This window comes from Callithrix jacchus, chromosome 21, assembly GCF_049354715.1.
Source record: "Callithrix jacchus isolate 240 chromosome 21, calJac240_pri, whole genome shotgun sequence".
NCBI classification, from domain to species: domain Eukaryota; kingdom Metazoa; phylum Chordata; class Mammalia; order Primates; family Cebidae; genus Callithrix; species Callithrix jacchus.
The window spans coordinates 39,800,633-39,817,503 of NC_133522.1; the positions used below are offsets into that span (position 1 = coordinate 39,800,633).

At 39.3% G+C, this 16,871-nt stretch overlaps 1 protein-coding gene across 8 annotated transcripts in view; it reads left to right on the forward strand.

Moving 5' to 3' along the window:
- Positions 1-16,871, forward strand: part of ITSN1 (intersectin 1) — a 236,394-nt gene that overhangs the window by 69,394 nt on the left and 150,129 nt on the right. For all 8 annotated transcript variants that reach the window (XM_035283062.3, XM_035283065.3, XM_035283063.3 and 5 more), the window contains exons 4-5: positions 659-722; positions 10,317-10,477. In XM_035283062.3, coding sequence (XP_035138953.1) covers positions 659-722; positions 10,317-10,477 — 225 coding nt within the window. The remainder of the gene's footprint in view (positions 1-658; positions 723-10,316; positions 10,478-16,871) is intronic.

The following is a 16,871-nucleotide window of genomic DNA, read 5'->3' on the forward strand; positions in this document are numbered from 1 at the left end:
TCTTGTTGCCTAGGCTGGAGTGCAGTGGCGTGATCTTGGCTTACTGCAACCTTCACCTGCTGGGTTTAAGTGATTCTTCTGCCTCAGCCTCCTGATTAGCTGGGATTAAAGGCACTTGCTACTACGCCTAGCTAATTTTTTGTATTTTTAGTAGGTACAGGGTCTCACCGTGTTGGCCAGGCTGGTCGTGAACACCTGACCTCAGGTGTGATTCTTAGTTATTTTTACTTATTCTCCATAATTATATCAGAAGTACCCAGAATTTGGAGTTTAGGTATTGGGAATGGCAATAAACTTTTTTTACGAAGTGAAATGAAAGTATGGTTCGTCAGTTTCCTAAGGATTCCTGTAAATATGCTTTTGCACAATGGGTAGCTGTTAATATCTTAGTTAATAGCAGATTAATTAAAGTGGAAAATCTATGCCAGCAAATGGTAGGCCCTTTTTGAGATGATTTTTTAAAGTGTTAAATTCTAAAGTCGGTGCTGTTGGATTCTTTTACCGTTGCCTAAGGGCTTATCCTCGGACTTGTATAACACACTCAAGTCTGTATTTTTAGTATTACCAGCCTCTTTTTAAATTTTGCAATTTTGCTGTTAGCGGATTTCTGTCAGCTTTTGTTTTTTTCTGAAACTTTAATTTTCTATTTAATTTACAGGTGATCAAGCTAGAAACTTTTTTTTTCAATCTGGGTTACCTCAGCCTGTTTTAGCACAGATATGGTAAGTTGGAATTTTACATAAGCAGATGGCAAAATAAAATACTGTTTAGTTCTTTTTGGTAATATGATTTCTTAGGTTATAAAAGGAGAACATGTATCTCTAGCCTGAAATACCTTGTTACTTCTTACCAGAAAATTATGTCTGAAAAGTGTCTTATTAATATGGAACTAAAACAACAACAACAACAACAACAAAAAATGGTGACATTTGAATGACAACACTGTCAAATAGTTAAATTTCCACGGAGACATCTAAATTTTGGTGTTCTCTCACTAGTTTTGGCTTCTTCCATATCACCCATATTTGTTTGGATGTCCCACATTTCTTGCTTTATATTGGATGATTTTTTATCTTTCATTGAAGAATAAAAGGTAAAGGAAATATTTGAGAGTTAGTGCATGGTGAATACATAATATTAATAAATAATGTTGAATTCTTTGACTGTCACAAATAGGCATTCAATCTCTTAAGCCACAGAAAATACAGAGAGTATAATAAAAAGGGTGGCAGATACAGTTTGGATTCTAGGATCATGCTGACTTCTGTTGTCCTGCAAGATGCCTCATTTTTTCACTAAGTGTGTCCTGTAAGATGCCTCATTTTTTCAGTAAGTGTGCTTAATACTTCACTTCCCTGAGTTAGCGACATGAAGGCAGCTTGCTATAAAGAAAGAGCACGTGATTTCTAGTCGTACACCTGAGTCTGAATCCCAGCTGTACCATTTTCAGTGTCTCTGCTTTGGAGATACAGTTACCCTCTTTGACCTCAGTTTTCTAATCTAGAAAATAGGAATGCATATAGTTTTGTGAGAGTTGTTGAGAAGATTATTAGAAAAACCAGGGGCTTACTGTGGCTCATGGCACATAATAGGCCCTCAAAATAAAACCCCAAAAGGTATCATCTCCAGGGACTGGGTATTCCACATAACTAAATTTTTCAGCTAATTACTTTGTCCTCTTTAGTGACCAAGCCTTTTAATTTATAATCTTATGGGAATTAATAAAGGTTGATAGAGCTTTTTGTTTCTTTTAAGCAGAGTCTACAGAACACAATCTAAGCTTTTCTTGATGAAATGTCATAATGAAAATCAGTAACTCTGTCCTGAAATAGCAGAACTTTCATGGGATGTGTGTGTGTGTGTGTGTGTGTGTGTATTTGGATATATTTGAAATGAAATGAAATGATAACAGATCCCTGTGCTTTTTTTGGGTGTCTGCTTTATTTTCTTTTTTCCTGGTTGTCAGCATATTGGCTGTTAGACTGTCTCTTTAAACCTAGTGTGCTTGCTCCTATGAAGCCATTCTGATTCTAACTTCTGATCTATTAGAGCTAGAAAAATCAGATAGCCAGGTGGTTTTGGAATTACATTTTAAGTAAAGTAAAAGTCTCAGATGTCCACAAGTAAGAAGTCATGCACAAGTGAGCACAGAAGTGCTGTTCTGTCAGTTAAATGTCGAAGTTTTAGACGCAAGAGACCTGTGGCACCCGTGTGAGTTGTAACAAGCTTCTTCTGTTTTGCATCTCATACTTGATCATGTTTCACACCATCAGAACCTCTCACTGGAACCTTCTTTCCCATATTTCACTTCCTCCACTGGATTATGCTTTTATGTTGCATTCCTAATTTTTGAAAATTCATTTATTCTTTCAACATTAAAAAAATATTTATCAGATTTCTACCGCAGACCAGGGACTGTTAAGAGATGGGATCTTGCTATGTTGCCCATGCTGGTCTCAAACTCCTGGACTTGAGCCATCGTCCTGCCTTACCTCCCAAAGTGCTCAATTATAGGTGTGACCACCATGCCTGGAAATGACAACTGTCTTAACTGAAAAAAGTAACATTTGGCTGGGTGTAATCTCAGTTCTTTGGGAGGCCAAGGTAGGAGGATCACTTGAGCCCAGGTGTTTGAGACCAACCTGGGCAACATAACAAGCCCTTATCTTTACAAAAAATAATTATTTTGAGTTAGCTGGGCATGGTGGTGCATGCCTGTAGTCTTAGCTGCTAGGCAGGCTCAAGTGGGAAGATGGCTTGAGCCCTGGAGTTCGATGCTGCAGTCAGCTATGATTGTGCCTTCTAGCCTGGGTGACAGAGCAAGATCCTGTCTCTAAAAGTAAAAACAATTGTCTTAACTTTTCTAAAAACGGTTGTAGTTGTCTTAACTTTCTAAACTATTTTTACCTGAGTGGCCCAAAGTCAGGTTTTTATAGTGACCATTTTTATTAAAGATGGTAATTTGGCATTTTAAGATTGAATCAAAAAAGTATTTTTTTGTTGATTTTTTTCTGACATTTTGCTAAATAAGTTTGTGATGACATATTTTACTACCAAAAAATGTTATAAGTCTCTTTTCCCAAAAGAAATATCTTTGAAAAGTCATTGGAAATTTCATGAACCACTGATAGCCTGCCCAGATGATGAGATAATGCAGAGCAAAGTATGAGTTCAGCAAGATCTGTCTTTCAACTGAGCTGATTGATTGTTATTCACATAGTAACCCTAGGCAGGACTTGATCTCTTAAAGCCTAGGCTTTTTTTGATTTTTGTTTTGTTTGTTTTGAGACAAGTCTTGCTCTGTCACCCAGGCTGGAGTACAGTGGCACTATCTCAGCTCACTGCAACCTCTGCCTCCCAGGTTCAAGTGATTCTCCTGTCTCGGCCTCCCAAGTAGCTGGGATTAGAGGCACCCACCACCACGCCCACCTAATTTTTGTATTTTTAGTAGAGATGGGGTTTCACCATGTTGGCCAGGCTGGTCTCCAACTCCTGACCTCAAGTGATCTGTCTGCCTCAGCCTCCCAGAGTACTGGGATTACAGGCATGAGCCACCGCATCTGTCCACGGCTAGGTTTTTAAAATTTCAAGTAAGAATAGCTGATCTAAAGAAGCAGCCCCCTGTAACCCCCATGCTAATCTTGTGTTTGTGATTTTTCTGGTAGGGTCTCAGGGTAAGTCCTTACTCCTTTTGATAGAGAGAGGAATGGGTTTGACTCTGAAGTTTTAGGCAGTCCTGTATCAGTCATTTGGGGAAGAAGATAATTTTTCGTTTGTTTTTGAGACAGGGTCTTACTCTGTCACCCAGGCTGGAGTGCAGTGGTGTGATCATAACTCACTGTAGCCTCAACCTTCTGGGCTCAAACAATCCTCCCACCTCACCCTCCTGAGTAGCTAAGACTACTGGCATGCACCACTACACCCAGCTAATTTTTTTTTATGTAGAGATGGGGTTTTGCCATGTTGCCCAGAGGCTAGTCTTGAACTCCTAGATTCAAGCAGTCTGCCCGCCTCAGTCTCCCAGAATGCTGGGATTATAGGCATTAGCCACTGCACCCAGCAAAGAAGAGAAGTTTGGATTGAGAATTGGGAACTATGTCTAGTTTCTGTCTCTGAGCTTACTTTATTCTGGACTTTGTTTCAAATATTTGAGTGATATGAACTGATGGATGGGCAGTATATGTTAGAAACCTTTATTATGTTTGAAACTATATTCCAGTTAACTAATCTGTGAGCTTTTGAACTGTAATCTGTTAATGCTTTAGGGACTTCTTGTCTCTCCTAGATGACTTCCAATTAATATAAGAAAATCTGAATTCTCAGAGGATGGAGTCAAATCAGTGTGTATAATGCCAAATTATAACTATGGCCAAAGATGATACATCTTCCTAGAAATTGTCTTATTAATAAGGAGATGGAAGGAGGTTGGCAGATATCCGTTTGGCAATTGAAGTGGAAGGGAGGAGAGTAAAAGCAGAGGGAATAGACAGGAGCCAGAAGATGCAGGAAGAAAAAAGAGACAGGGGGAAAGAGACTGGATGAAGGCTTTGAAATCTGAGATGGAGGGCCTGCAAAAATGGAGTGAAAAGGGGGACTGAGGGAACACTACCTGGAAATGGGCCCTGAGAGGAAAGAAAGGAGCCAGATACATGAAGGCAAGGATTAGATCAACTCTATGATCTGGTTCAGAATGGGTGGGTCAGGGCAAACAGCCATATATTAATAGTTTGTACTCTCTTAAGACACTTCTGAGTATGTGTCAGAAGGGCCTTCAGTCCCAACAAGATCAATTTGCTAAACTCATACAAAAAAAAAAAAAAATAAGGCATCCTGGACTCTTGATCCCCTCTCCTCCATCCCTCATTCCTGAGTCTTCATCATCGTAAGTTCATGGCATTGAACTAAGATGGCAACTGTCTATCTGGCTCCCCAAACCAACACGTAGACACTACACTTGATTTCTCTCTTTTCTTCACCCTGCACACTCAGTCCATCAGCATGACTCCATTTACAGACTTTATCCCCAATCTGGCCACTTCTTTCTGTCTCTACTGCTACTGTCCTAACCTGTCATCTCACCTGGGCCCACTGTTCAAGTATCTGGACTGGATTCTCTCTTTCACATTTGCCCCTGTAGACTGTAGTCTCCAAACAGCAGCTGGATTAATTTATTTGGAGACAAAGTCTCGCCCTGTCACCCAGGCTGGGCAGTGGCATCATCTGGGTTCACTGCAGTCTTGCCTCACTACCAACTCTGTCTCCCATGTCCAAGCAATTCTTCTGCCTCAGCCCCTTGAGTAATTGGGATTACAGGCGCCCACTACCAAGCCCAGCTAATTTTTGTATTTTTAGTAGAGATGGGGTTTCACCATGTTGGTCAGGTTGGTCTCAAACTCTTGACCTCAGGTGATCCACCCACCTCAGCCTCCCAAAGTGCTAAGATTACAGGTTTGAGCCACTGCATCCATGCCTGACTAATTTTTTGTATATTCAGTAGAGACAGGGTTTCACCATGTTAGCCAGGATGGTCTCAATCTCCTGACCTCACGATCCGCCTGCCTCAGCTTCCCAAAGTACTGGGGATTACAGACATGAGCCACCACGCCTGGCTGTAACTGCCATATTTCCATAATGTTAATTGAGAAAAGCATTTTTTGAGTATCATGATATTCTCAGCTAAATGTTGGGATTGTGGTGTGTGGTTTAAAGTCAAGTCCCTAGAACCTCATGATTAGGTTTCTTCTCACCATGGAAACACTTCTGTAGGAAGCCTTTAGAGTCTAATTAAGTCATTGCCTAAAGTCTTCTCCGATAATCTACTCATTATACCACATTGGATATTCCTGTTTCTCACCAGAGACCATATTGGGCAGTGGTGTGGGGAATAGGCGGTGGGCACCTGCCTGACTGATTGGGTTTAGTATGCATGTTGATGTTGATGTTGATTAATGGGAACTCTCCCCCCCAAACCATTTTAAATAATTGAATATCTTTGAAAAAATACTTAGCAGAAGAAGGAAGTTCACCGTTTCATTTTATTTAATTTCCTTTATAAAACCTGAAAGGCAGTACGAAAATAAAGCAACCAGAAACAAGTTTCAATTATGAACATAGATGCAAAAAATAAAAAATAAAAATCTTAGCAAATAGAATTCCACGATGTATGAAAAGAATACACCATGACCAACTTTACACCAGAGGTGCAAGATTGGTTTAGAATCTAGAAATTCTGTCAACACTAGTCATTATTTCCGCATCTAAAAGGAAGCAGAACACTTGTAATCAGATCGGCAATTACAAATTAGGCACCTGATGAAAAATACAGTAACCATTTCTAATAAGTAGAAACTACTTAAATATGTGAGATTGCTAGTGATGAAAAGAGTCAAACTATTTAAAATACTTGAAAAGATTTAACTGTGAATGACCAATAGCCTGTAACACAGGCCTCAGGAGATCCTGAGAACATTTGCCCAGGGTGGTCGGTATACAATGTGGTTTTATACATTTTAGGGAGACATAAAATGTCAATCATTACATGTAAAATGTACATTATTTTGGTCTGGAACAATGGGACACTTGGAAGCAGAGGCTCCCAGGTCATAGGTGGATTCAAGATTTTTTAATTGACATTTCATTGAAAGAATCTTTTGTTTTTTGTGTGTGTGTGTTTTTTTTTTTTTTTTACTTTTGAGATGGAGTTTTGCTCTCATTGCCTGGGCTGGAGGGCAATGGCTCGATCTCGGCTCACTGCAACCTCTGTGTCCCAGGTTCAAGTGATTCTCCTGCCTCAGCCTCCTGAGTAGCTGGGAGTATAGGCGTGCACAACCACACTTGGCTAAGTTTTGTATTTTTAGTAGAGTTGTGGTTTCTCTATGTTGGTCAGTCTGGTCTCGAACTCCCAGCCTCCAGTGATTCTCCTTGGCCTCCCAAAGTGCTGGGATTACACTCATGAGCCAGGGCCTGAAAGAGTTATTATCTGAAGAGCTGGATTCAATAGAAAGAAATGTCTGGATTATCGTAAGCAATTTTGGAGAACAGAGTTTTGTCATGTGGTTGAAGCCTCCAGGTAGTAGACTTCAGAGAAAGTAGATTGTAAATGTTTCTTATCAGACTTTAAGAGCCTGTTTTGTCAATCTTAAGGTCTGTGTTAATGCTAATGCTGGTCAGCTGGGCCTGAATTCCCAAAGAGAGGAGGGTATAATGAAGCATGTACGACTCCCTCTTCACATCATGGTGTAAACTAGATTTTTACGTTAATGTTGGGATGCTTTCTGCTGAGATGAGGGGTCCATTCAGATGCTTGGGGTCTTGGAATTTTGTTTTTAGTTTACATTAGTTTCCAGAAATCACTACTGGATGTCATTCAAAACAATGACATCTATTAAACTAATAATTCTAGTAAATCTATTTCATTTAAACTCAGAACTGAGCAAGAAGGCATTCAGTAATGTCTTAGAGGCAATAAGACCAATAAAAAAGATTGGCCTAGCCAAGTGTGGTGGCTCACACCTGTAATCCCAGCACTTTGGGAGGCCAAGGCGGGCAGATCATAAGGTCAGGAGCTAGAGACCAGCCTGGTCAACATGGTGAAACCCCATCTGTACTAAAAATACAAAAATTAGCTGGGTGTCGTGGTGGGTGCCTGTAATGTCATCTACTCTGGAGGCTGAGGCAGGAGAATCACTTGAACCCAGAGGTAGAGGTTGCAGTGAGCGGAGATCCAGCCACTGCCTTCCAGCCTTGATGACAGAGCGAGGCTGTCTCAAAAAAAAAAAAAAAAAAAAAAGATTGGCTTAAATATTGGAAAAGAAAGATAATGTTCATTTTTTTCTAGTTATGTGATTGTATACTTAGTAAACCCAAGAGATTTTAGTTTTAAAAATTAATAAGACTCCTCAGAGTCTGGTAGGATAATTAAATACAGCCTAAATAATTTTTTGAAATAAAAAATGTTCTCTGTGCTTGAAATAAGCACCTAAATAATGGAAATGGGGAATGTTTCATCTAAAATTCTGGCAAAAATGATAAAATTCTTCAGAATACATTTAGCAAGAAAAGTATATTACTTATATGAAAAAAGTGATACAATTTTATTAAAGGAAATATTAGTATATTTGAACAAATGGAAAGATTCTCTTTTCTTTGGTTGGGTAAATTATTGCTGCAAAACCATTTTCAGTTTAATCAACTCTCCAAAAATCCCCTTCTGGGGCAGTTTTTGGATCCCAGTTTGTATAATAGATAAAATGATTTAAAAGTTCACAGGCAAATAAACATCCGTGAGTAACCAAGAAAAAAAAACCTTCCCAGACCTTCCCAGATCACAGCGTACCAGAGAGCCAGTATAAATCAGATCATTGTAATGTTGCCCTGGAAATCGTCAGTCAGAACAGATAATCCAGAAATAGTTCCCACTTCGTATGAACATTTAATACATGATAAAAATTTATTTTAGTTCAGTGACAAGAAGATGAATTAATTAATAAATATTACTGGAAAAGCTAGGAATACATGTAGAAGAAATATGGTTGAACCCTGGGATAATTCCCCCATCCCACAGAATTATTGGTTTAAAGATTAAAATGTAATAAAATAATATAATGTTAGAAAATCAAGAACTAAAAACCTTCTAATCGTATGATAAAATAAATATTTTACATATGAAAATTTAGAATTTCTATGCTGTAAATATACATAAATCAATAAAATGAATTTTTAAAAATCAGCCGTCAGCAGATAAACAGTTAATTTGTGATACACTGTGAGTTTATATGTGATACACATATAAACTGACAACACAAAGACATACAGTATATAGAAAATTTGGCACAGGATTTGAATAAACTGTTCATAGACATGGAAATTCAAATGACAACGAAATATAGAAAAGCGATGCTCAGGTTCACAAGTAGTGAGAGGAATCCAGTTTCCACTGGCGTGGTTTGCTGAAGGGCCGTTGACTACAGAAGAGTGGAGAACTCCTAGCAGGCAAAAAGGAGGTTTCTGGAATCACAGGGCTTTGTTTCCTGCTTTATGATCTTTATTTTCTGAAATGATTGTGCCGACTTTTACAGTCTTAATCACTTTTAGAGATTTTTGATCTTTGTTTTATGCCATGCTTTTTACTGTGCTAGGTTTTCTTTCATTCATTCATTCTTTCTTTTTTCTTTTCTTTTCTTTTTTTTTTTTTTGCTATTCCCCTGCCCATTCTAACGTTTTCTTTTTTTAACTCCAGCTATGCATGACGAATTTCTGTGTAACTTAATTTTTTTTGTGAACACTATCTGGATATGGTTCAGTCTAAAAGATGGGTAGTCATGATATTTTAAATGAACTGTTGTCTTTAGATCTTTCAAATACATTTTTTGTAACATTGGTTTAAAAAAATAAATCCTTAATCTTTTAATATCTAGATTAAAAAATAAAATTTGAATAAACCTTTTTATGCAGAAGAGGTTAAATCATGAATATGCACAGTTTGACATAATGTCGTTTCCATTTACAAGGACAAACTTTCATTCCTTTTGCTTGGCCTTCTACACTTGATCTTAGCCAAAAGGCCGAGATCACTTCTCCTTTTGCTTGCTCTTCTTTGAGAGAAAATACTTTGCATTAAAGCTCAGGTTGTACTTGGACCATGTATATTTGAGTACCATTTCAAATAGCAAACACATTTTGTAAGCTGAGTTACAATATTGTTGAATGATACGGGGAACGATTCTAAAGAAAAGTTAGTTTCAAGAGCTTTAGAGGTATAGTAGCATTATAGTTTAGTGACCCTAGCATAGCATAGGTAGGTCTTGTCATGCTCCCTTATTGAGGTTTGCAGAACTCCACAGAGAAGTTATTGCAATCTGAGTATCTCTAGCTGTAACATTTTCTGTTTCAAATATTTTTTCTTTTCTAATCGCTTTATTGTGAAAGAATTCATATGATAAAATTTACTCATTTAAAGTGTCAAACTCATTGGTTTTAGTTTATTCAGAGTTGTGCAACAGTCACTATCATCTAATTGTAGAATGTTTTCATCACTTCAGAAAGAAACCCCTTTTGATGTCTAAAGAACAAATCCTCACACTGGGGCTGAAAGTTACCTGGTGAAGTGGCAGAGTGAAAGATATTTTATGTTTATATAAAACATTGCCAGTATTTACAGGCTATTTCCCGCAGCTTGGTAAACAGTTAATGTTTTCTGTTGTTCTCCCTAGGGGCAGGGGTGCTAATTATTTTGTTTTCGTGTTGGTGGGAGTGGTGGTTTTGGAAGGGTTCTTTTATGATCACAGTTGTTCTCAGGCCATGCTGTCGGTTTGCAGGGCACTAGCTGACATGAATAACGATGGAAGAATGGATCAAGTGGAGTTTTCCATAGCTATGAAACTTATCAAACTCAAGCTACAAGGGTATCAGCTACCCTCTACACTTCCCCCTGTCATGAAACAGCAACCAGTTGCTATTTCTAGTGCACCAGCATTTGGTAAGTCTGAAAATGAATTGGTTTTGTACATTTTGTTGTATATTTTAAAAATAAATGTTTTCCTTTTTTCCCCCTCGTAGTTTGTAACATTCTGAAATTCCGGGAGGTAATTCTGTCTGAAAAATGATGGCTCTGTGTAGGAAGATAGTGCTGAGGAGAAGGAGCATGTTCACACACATTTGAACCCTAGGGTGTAAAGTAATCAAAATGAAAGCAGAGGTGCAGGCCGTCAGTCAGGGGAGAAGGGACGAGCTTACAGTCTGCTGCTGTAGCTTCTGGGTTTTTTTTTTTTTTTTTTTTTGCTCTTCTGTTGGTCTTTCAAGTTGTTGCATACTTCATTTTGGTTTTTGGTTTCCATAATGTCTGTTTCTCCTTGTGCATAAACAATTTCTTTGTATTACGGTCTCTAGAAATATATATTTTGAATCACAGTATTGAGTCACTTGGCCACATTAAATTCTTTCTTCGAACAAAATGGAATAGAGAAAAAGTAAACATTTTTATCCTGATTAAAAACGTATTCTAGCCGGGCATGGTGGCTCATGCCTGTAATCCCAGCACTTTCGCCAACATGGCGAAACCCCATCTCTACTAAATATAAAAAATTAGCTGGGTATGGTGGTGTGCGTCCCAGATACTCAGGAGGCTGAGGTAGGAGAATTGCTTGAACCCGAGAGATGGAGGCTGCACTGAGCCAAGATCACGTCACTGTACTCCAGCCTGGGCGACAGAGCAAGACTCTGTCTCAAACAAACAAACAAACAAACCTAATTCCATAAAAACTTATCTTTCAAATAGGTATTTTTTTTAATAAGTTAATTGGTTAATTAGTTGACTGAGGTCAACAGTTGTGATTTCTGTTCTCATTCTGGACTTTAATTATTTAGGTTGATTTGGATATAATGGTAATCAAATCTAACGGCTGATTCGTGGGGAGGTTCTTTAACAGTTTAAAACAAAACATGAAAATTGTGGCTAGAGTTTCTTTTCCTCTCTTCATCCTCAGACAGCTGGTGATAAATAATAAAGTGAAATAGATTTGGGAGGGGGCAGTCAATAGTAATTCAGGGTGTCTCAGATACTATGATAAGCTAAGATCAGAAATTTTGGTTTTACTTATTAGGTTTCCTATTAAAAACAATGTATTGCCTTTCTTTGAGTAAGATTTAGCCACAAGGCTGTTTTTTGTAGGGGAAAAGGTTTTGGAAAGATCTTGAGGCAAATTGTGGTTTGAGAAAAGAAAGAAAAATCCATGTGTTAGCAAAGGTAGGGAAGAGCAGATGTGAACACTGCAGCAGCCTCCACATGGCTGGCGCCATTGTTTGTCTTGTCCAGTGTGTGTGTTCACAGTGTTTAGCCTATAATTAACCAGCTAATTTAAGTGGAACTTGCTCTGAATCCTTGAAGGCCTCTGTAGCCAATCTTTGGTCAGGACCCAGGTGTTAAAACAGCTAAAGGGTGTTTGGGGCTGAACACAGTGGCTCATGCCTGTAATCTTAACACTTTGGGAGGCCAAGGCAGGAGGATTGCTTGAGCCCAGGTGTTAGAGACCAGCTTGGCAACATAACAAGTTCTGGTCTCTATTGAAAATTTAAAAATGAACCAGGCAATGCGGTGTGTGCCTATAGTCCCAGCTACTTGGGAAACTGAGGCTGGAGGATCAAGAGGTCAAGCATGCAGTGAGCCAAGATCATACTACTGCATCCCAGCCTGGGTGACAAAGTGATACCCTGTCTTAAAAAAAAACAAAAACAAAAACGGTGTTTGGTTTTCTATTGGCTTCCTTCCAATGCTGCAAGAAGAAATCTCACAGTGGAGAAAAGGTCAGATGACTGGAGGCATCCCATTTCTTCTTTTTCTCTCAAACCTGGGGGGTCAGTAATTTTTCCTATAACATTTAATTTATTTCCTCTTATTCCATTCTGCCATCAGAATTCCAACTATGGAGCTATTGCTGATTTAGTTTCAGGAGGTTGTGACCTTCCTGCTGAGAAGGTTTGACAGTCATTAAGTAACCTGCTACTGTTAGGAAGGGAAATGTGCCAGGATTTCTGCTCTAATACTCTGCCAAGCAGCCCATTGCTCTTCCCCCAGACTTCTCCCTGTCCTTCCTCACCTTGTTCTCATCACATCGATGTTCTCCCTAAATGATTTTAAAGAGGCTAAACCATGAAGGATATCAGGACATAGGAGAAGTTACTAGTACATGATCCTGATCAAGTTTGCCCAAGTTTACTCAAAGATCTAGTCTTTGCTAGTGTTTGCTAGTTCGACCTCTGAGCTCAATCTAGGGCAATATACATATATTTTTTAGAGTTCATTCAGCCATTTGAGAATAAAATAATTTATTACTATTGTTATTTTTTTCTTGTGACAGAGTCTTGTTCAGTTGCCAGGCTGGAGTACAGTGACATTATCCCGCCTCAGTGCAACCTCCACCTCCTGGGTTCAAGCAATTCTCCTGTCTTAGCCTCCCGAGTAGCTGGGACTTCAGGTGCATGCCACCAGCTAATTTTTGTATTTTTAGTAGAGATAGGGTTTCACTATGTTGGTCAGGCTGGTCTTGAGCTCGTGACCTCAGGTAATCCACCTGCCTCAGCCTCCCAAAGTGCTGGGATTACAGGCATGAGCCACCACACTCAGCCTGTTTTCTCATTAATATTTAAAATTATTGGTCAGGTGCAGTGGCTCACACCTGTAATCTCAGCCCTTTGAGAGGCCGAGGTGGGCAGATTGCTTGAGTTATGGAGTTTGAGACCAACCTGGGCAACATGGCAAAACCCCATCTCTACAAAAATTACAAAAATTAGCTGGGTATGGTGGTGTTCGCCTGTAGTCCTAGCTGCTTGGAAGACTGGGTCAGGAGGATGGCTTGAGCCCAAGAGGTGGAGATTGCAGTGAGCTGAGATTGTGCCACTGCACTCTAGCCTGGGTGACAAAGCCAGACCCTATCTCAAAAACCAAAACAAAAACTTGACTCTGCATTTCCTCACCCTTATATATAGTATGTACTTTCATGTACAATATTTTATTTGATCACGAGGATATCTCTAAAATGTATGCGGAATTTATTAGCTCTGTTATATAAATGAGGGAACTGGGATTCTAAGCAATTAAACATTTTGCTTAAGGCTTTATTTGTAACAAAGAAGGTCGAACCTGTCCAAAGCTACAGTTTATCTAAAGGTTTTAGGTTTTTAAAAATTACCATCTCCCTGCCTTCATTATCACCAAACCAACTGGGTAACACGGCGTGTCACTCTTGGAGGGTTCCTTGAGTGCATGGGTTTCGTTTTGTTTGGCGACAGGTCTCACTGTGTTTCCCAGACTGGAGTGCAGTAGCATGATCATAGCTCACTGCAGCCTCCAACTCCTAGGCTCAAGTGTTCCTCCTGTTTAAGCCTCCTGTGTAGCTGGAACTATAGTCATGCACCACCATACTGAACTAATTAAAAAAATTTTTTTGTAGATACAGTCTTGCTGTGTTGCCCATACTGACCTCAAACTTCTAATCTCAAGTAATCCTCCCATCTTGGCTTCCCAAAGTCTCACCTATTTTTTAATGTAGTTGTTAACACTGTAGAATTAAGGCTCAGGCTGGGGTCTGAACAATGATTTTGTTCAACTCCCCTACAGAGAAGAGAGAGAAATGGGGTGCAGTGATACTGTGACTTGCCTAAGGGCACCCAGAAAGTAGAATTTTCTATTCTAGGAAATTCTGTGAGTAGACGTGGTACCTTCTTTCACCAGTGTGTTTACATTCAGCATAATTCTTCTTTGGTTCTGGACCCAACTTATACAGGAGGAGTCTATTTTTCTCTTGCTTGGTTTATGTTTTGCCAGAGTACTTGGTTTTATTGGATTAAACTGGTGTTTTGTAAGCCCCTACTGTGTGTCCTAGTTGCTGGAACATGCTGGCCAGCAAGACCTCATGGTTCCTACGGTTGTGATGGATGTTACTTCTTTCTTTTCTTTTTTTTTTTTGAGACAGTCTTGCTCTGTCGCCCAGGCTGGAGTGCAGTGGCATATACTGGCTCACAGCAACCTCTGCCTCCCAGGTTTGAGTGATTCTCCTGCCTCAGCCTCCCGAGTAGCTGGGACTACAGGTGTGTGCCACCATGCCTGGCTTTTTTTTGTATTTTTAGTAGAGACAGGGTTTTACCATGTTAGCTAGGATGGTCCTGATTTCCTGACCGTGTGATCCGCTCTCCTCAGCTTCCTGAAGTACTGGGATTATAGGCGTGAGCCACCGCACCAGACATTCTTTTTATTTATTTATTTATTTTTGAGATGCAGTCTCACTCCTATTGCACAGACTGAAGTGCAGTTGTGCAGTCTTGGCTCACTGGAACCTTCACCCCCCGGGTTCAAGTGATTCTTCTTTGTGGATCTTATTTTCAAATTGTAGGGAACAAGGAAATAAATACTTTTAGGTAAGAATAAGTGCAATCAGTTTATTAAAACAGGGTAATAGGAGAGAGAGAGAGAGCGCGCGAGCGCGAGCATGAGAGTGAGCGCACACGCAGTGGAACAGGATGGCCAGGGAAGAATTATTTGAGCAGATGACTGATCTGATGTAGACGATGAGAGCCACCTGAAGACCTAAGGGAGAGGCTTTCCAGGCTAAAGGAACTGCCATTGCAAAGGTCCTAAGGCAAAACTAGCTTGGGGTTTGGAAGGTGTGCGAGGGGCATTGTAGCTGAAGCATGGGTAGACCATAAGGAAAAGCAAGCAAGCAAGCAACAGTTTGTTTAAGCAGAAGAGTGACATGGCTGATAGGACTTAGTCTGTGTTATCTGAAGACTGGAATGTAGGGGGACAAGAATGGAATCCTGGAGATCAGTTAGGAGGCCTTTGCCATGGGCAAGAAGTAATGGTGATTGATATCTGATGGTGAAAAATGTGGAGGACAGATTAGATTCATTATAGCCTGTATTTTGGAGAAAAAGTAAAAAGGACTTGTCAATAGATTGGAAATAAGAAATGAAAAAGAGAATTAAGGCTTTTCGCATGAATAACTAGATGGATGGTATAACTGCATACTGAGAGGGGAATAACAGGAAGAGGAATGGTTTTAGAGGAGAAATTAAGCATTTTGGTGATCCTGAGCATTCTAGCAGATTTCCAAATTGGGATGTTAAAGAGACAGGGATGACTGGAGCTCAGAGGAAGGATCAGTCAGCTCTAGGGCAGTTTGGATATGGAGAGGATATCTTAGGGGGAAGCTTAGCTATAAGGAGCAGATGGTATAGACCCAGGCCTTGGTGTGATGTGACATTTAAAGGCCAGGCAAAAGGGAAGAAGCCAGAAACCAAACTAACAAAAGTGAAATGGCAGAAGATTGTAGTTCTACTTCCAAGAAAAAGTGTTCCAAGAAGAAGACAGTGCTCCATTGTTTGAGCTGCTTTTGAGAGATTGGGTAAGAATATGGCAAAACGTGGTGATTAGATTTCATATGATGAGCTTGTCAGTGACTCTGACAAGCAATTTCAGTAGAGTGATATGGTCAAAAGCCTGATTGGAGGCTTGGAAGAGTAGAGAGAATTCCAAAAATGAAGACTTAGTACAGTAAGAGGTGATGGCAGCCATAATACAGTTTCTGGTAGATATATTTATTTAGAAAGTTATTCATTCAGAAAAGGTAGTCCGTCGTCAAAAGGATGATAGTCTTTTTGCAGTGGCTTTTTAAAGCACAGTAGGCCAGGCACGGTGGCTCACACCTATAATCACAGCACTTTGGGAGGCTGAGGCCAGAGGATTGCTTGAGGCTTCTAATTCAAGACCAGCCTGGGCAACATAGTGAATCCTATTTCTGTTTTTTTTTTTTTTTTGATGTAGATAGATAGATAAGAAATTTTTCCATTTCCACAAAATGGAAAAATTATTATGTAAGAAAAGATTTTAACAAATTTGGAAGCCTAAAAGGTGTTTTTTTACCAGTCTGGTGATTTAACAGAATTTTAAAAATTGTTGTCTTTTTCCTCAGTGTCTTGTTGAGGTTAGCCTCCTTCTAGGTTAGGAGACTGCAGCACGGTGGGGCAAGTATCTTGAAGGTTAACTGGTTGTACAATATGCTGTGTCAAGCCTTTTGAAAGTCTGAATAATAGCTCATGAAAACTTTGTAGTTTGTTTCTGTCTGTTCTTAGTTATTGCTTGAGTAATTTGACATTCTTATGAAAGCAAAAACCATGATTTGGAGTATAATTCAATATAGTTATCAAAAGAAAAAAAGCAAAAAAATTTTTAAAAGAAAAACAAATTTAAAGTATAGTTATCAAATAATCTAGAAAATTTTGGAATTCCAAAACTGACAAGGCCAACCTGATACATATTGCTATGTGTGGATATGTAAAGTTAATCAGATTCCAAATGAGATGTGTGGTCATGTGCTTGA